At 36.4% G+C, this 2368-nt stretch overlaps 1 protein-coding gene across 1 annotated transcript; it reads left to right on the top strand.

Annotated features, from left to right (window-relative positions):
- Window positions 1-228: 228 nt before the first annotated feature.
- Window positions 229-1974, top strand: LOC138853273 (uncharacterized). The gene is made up of 2 exons (XM_070089014.1): window positions 229-1178; window positions 1352-1974. Exons 1-2 carry the CDS (start codon window positions 1085-1087, stop codon window positions 1861-1863), a joined length of 606 nt encoding a protein of 201 aa, XP_069945115.1. The 5' UTR covers window positions 229-1084; the 3' UTR covers window positions 1864-1974.
- The last annotated feature ends 394 nt before the right edge of the window (window positions 1975-2368 follow it).

The following is a 2368-nucleotide window of genomic DNA, read 5'->3' as shown; positions in this document are numbered from 1 at the left end:
AAGACATATGATGGAGGATATAATTTTAATCCATTATATTTTCAACATGAAGATTTGAATCATTTCGGGGTTACAATTAATTCAGAAATGATTCTTAATATTGACTGTAAGTTCCCTACCCACGCGAGTAGGTTATATTACGCTACCTTGAAATCTCTGGGTTTGGAGACTGATCATCTGATTACATATAAGAGTTTTCTCCAAGGCAGAACTATATTAGGTGTTGACCTGAGAAGTGAACAGGTTAAGAATGCTATATCTGTCGAGAAGAATGGTAATTTGAGAATAGATATGACATTTGGTAAACCGAAAGATGAGAATAGAATTTGTCTGATGTTTGGTGAAACTAATGCGATTTTAAATATAAATGAAAATAGAACAGTGATAGTGCATACGCGAGTATAGATCATGAATTGTGAAGAAATAAATATTGCCTTGAAACATCATACGGGAAGATACGCCTCGTATTTGGGATGTTTTGCCGCAAATAATATAAATGAAGTTATTATGAGGATAAAAGATAAGCCGGTAATTTTCATCATTAATATATTGAACGATCAAGATGAAAATATGGGTCATTGGATTAGTATATATGTGAACAAATACATATTATTATATTTAGATAGTTTCGGGGTGGATTTAAAACATTATACAAATATATATGAGAAAATTATATACAAGAGAAATTTCATGTACGGTATTAATCAGAGGATTCAACATGAAAAATCATTGGTGTGCGGCTTATATGCTATATATTTTGTGTATAAGTTAACAAATTATAGCGTCAAGAAAATTATACCATATTTGTTTAAAGATTTTGGTAGAAATAAATTAAAGAATGACCAATTTATAATGAAATATGCATATGAGCATTTCAATATACCCTCATGTTCAAGTGTATTTGCTAATAATTCAACGTGGAATTATGAAAATCTGTGTAAAATATTGGAATTATAATACGGTGGGGTAGAGGCGTTTAGAGGCGGGGCGAAAGGTTAGAGGCGGGGCGAAAGGTCATAACGCTGCTATAAATGCCCGTGCTGGGTCACTCTTTGCATCTACTGTCATTCAAGTTGGGTCAAGGATGAATCCAATTCAGTACTCCGTTGGAGGTGTCTGCGAGGAGGAGAGAAGACTGCATCCCTGTGTATGTCGGAATAATCCACCTGCGGTAAATGGTAAGTGATTTTTTTGTTCATTATCTGAGTGAATCTTGTTCTAATATTGAAAAAATCTTTTTTTACACATAAATGATTTTAGAAGTGTAATGTATTAACCAATAAAACTTTTTAATGCAATTAAAGATATGCCTTATTCTTCTTCTAATCGAGAAATTTTTTTTCTTTGCCAGATGCGAATATAATGCGGTTGTTGGAACTTATTCGCGCAAATCAAATCCGACAGGAGAAAATGATTTGCGAGTTGATGGGATTGTTAGGAGCGAGATCCACCCAGCCTCCTACCCATCCATATGGAGATGCTGTTGCTACCCCTCCTACCAACGAGACTTCTCCCCGACCTCATGTGGATGTTGAGACTGTGCCTCCTACTCAGGCGGTTGATGTTAACGCTTTTATCCAGGATATTGTAACTCCTACCCACGCCGAGATCGACCCTTCTCCCCAGTCTCATATGAGTGGAGAATGTGTTAGTAGTTGTTATTGCGATAAATGCGTATGGAGCGAGATGGAATATTTTATGACAAATTCCCAACCTACTTCATGTATGGATGAGGATTCCCCCATTTATTATCCACCAGCTTCCCCCCCAGAAGTTTATTGTATAACAGATGAGGAAGAAGATGACGACCCTGAACAAAATGCACAGAAATTCTACAAGAGAAGAAAAATTACTCTACGTTGATTTTAGTCAATGAATTGTAGCTTTTTTCAATGAAATTGTATTTGTTTGTATTACCAGAAATGTAATGGCTGTATAATAAATAATGAAAAAAAAAATATTGTGTATTAGTGTTATCCTGAAATGTGTCTTTCTGATGATGAAAATGTTTTCACTATGATGTAGGTACTATATCCCCTTATTAACTTGAATGAACTGAAAGTTCGACATGATTCAACCTGTGCGCGTGACGTCACTACTATGGCCCCTTATTAACTAAAAGGATCGACAAGTTTCAACCTGTGTGCGCGTGACGTCACTGACATAGGGGTAAGTCGACAAGATTTAGCTTGTATGTGTGACGTCACTGACCGCCGAGTAAACACCCTTCATTAGACCTGTAGTAAGCATGCCCCCATAGGAGGAGCCTATTTTGAATGCTTACCCCCAGAGGGGGGATTCCAAAAACTTTGATCCGAGGAATGGGAATTTCGAAAACCCCATAGGAGGGAATCCAAAAAACTTGGTA

The sequence above is a fragment of the Cherax quadricarinatus genome, chromosome 27 (genome assembly GCF_038502225.1).
Source record: "Cherax quadricarinatus isolate ZL_2023a chromosome 27, ASM3850222v1, whole genome shotgun sequence".
NCBI classification, from domain to species: Eukaryota; Metazoa; Arthropoda; class Malacostraca; order Decapoda; family Parastacidae; genus Cherax; species Cherax quadricarinatus.
The sequence above is the reverse complement of the archived record's forward strand: the minus strand, read 5'-3'. Positions and strand labels throughout refer to the sequence as shown.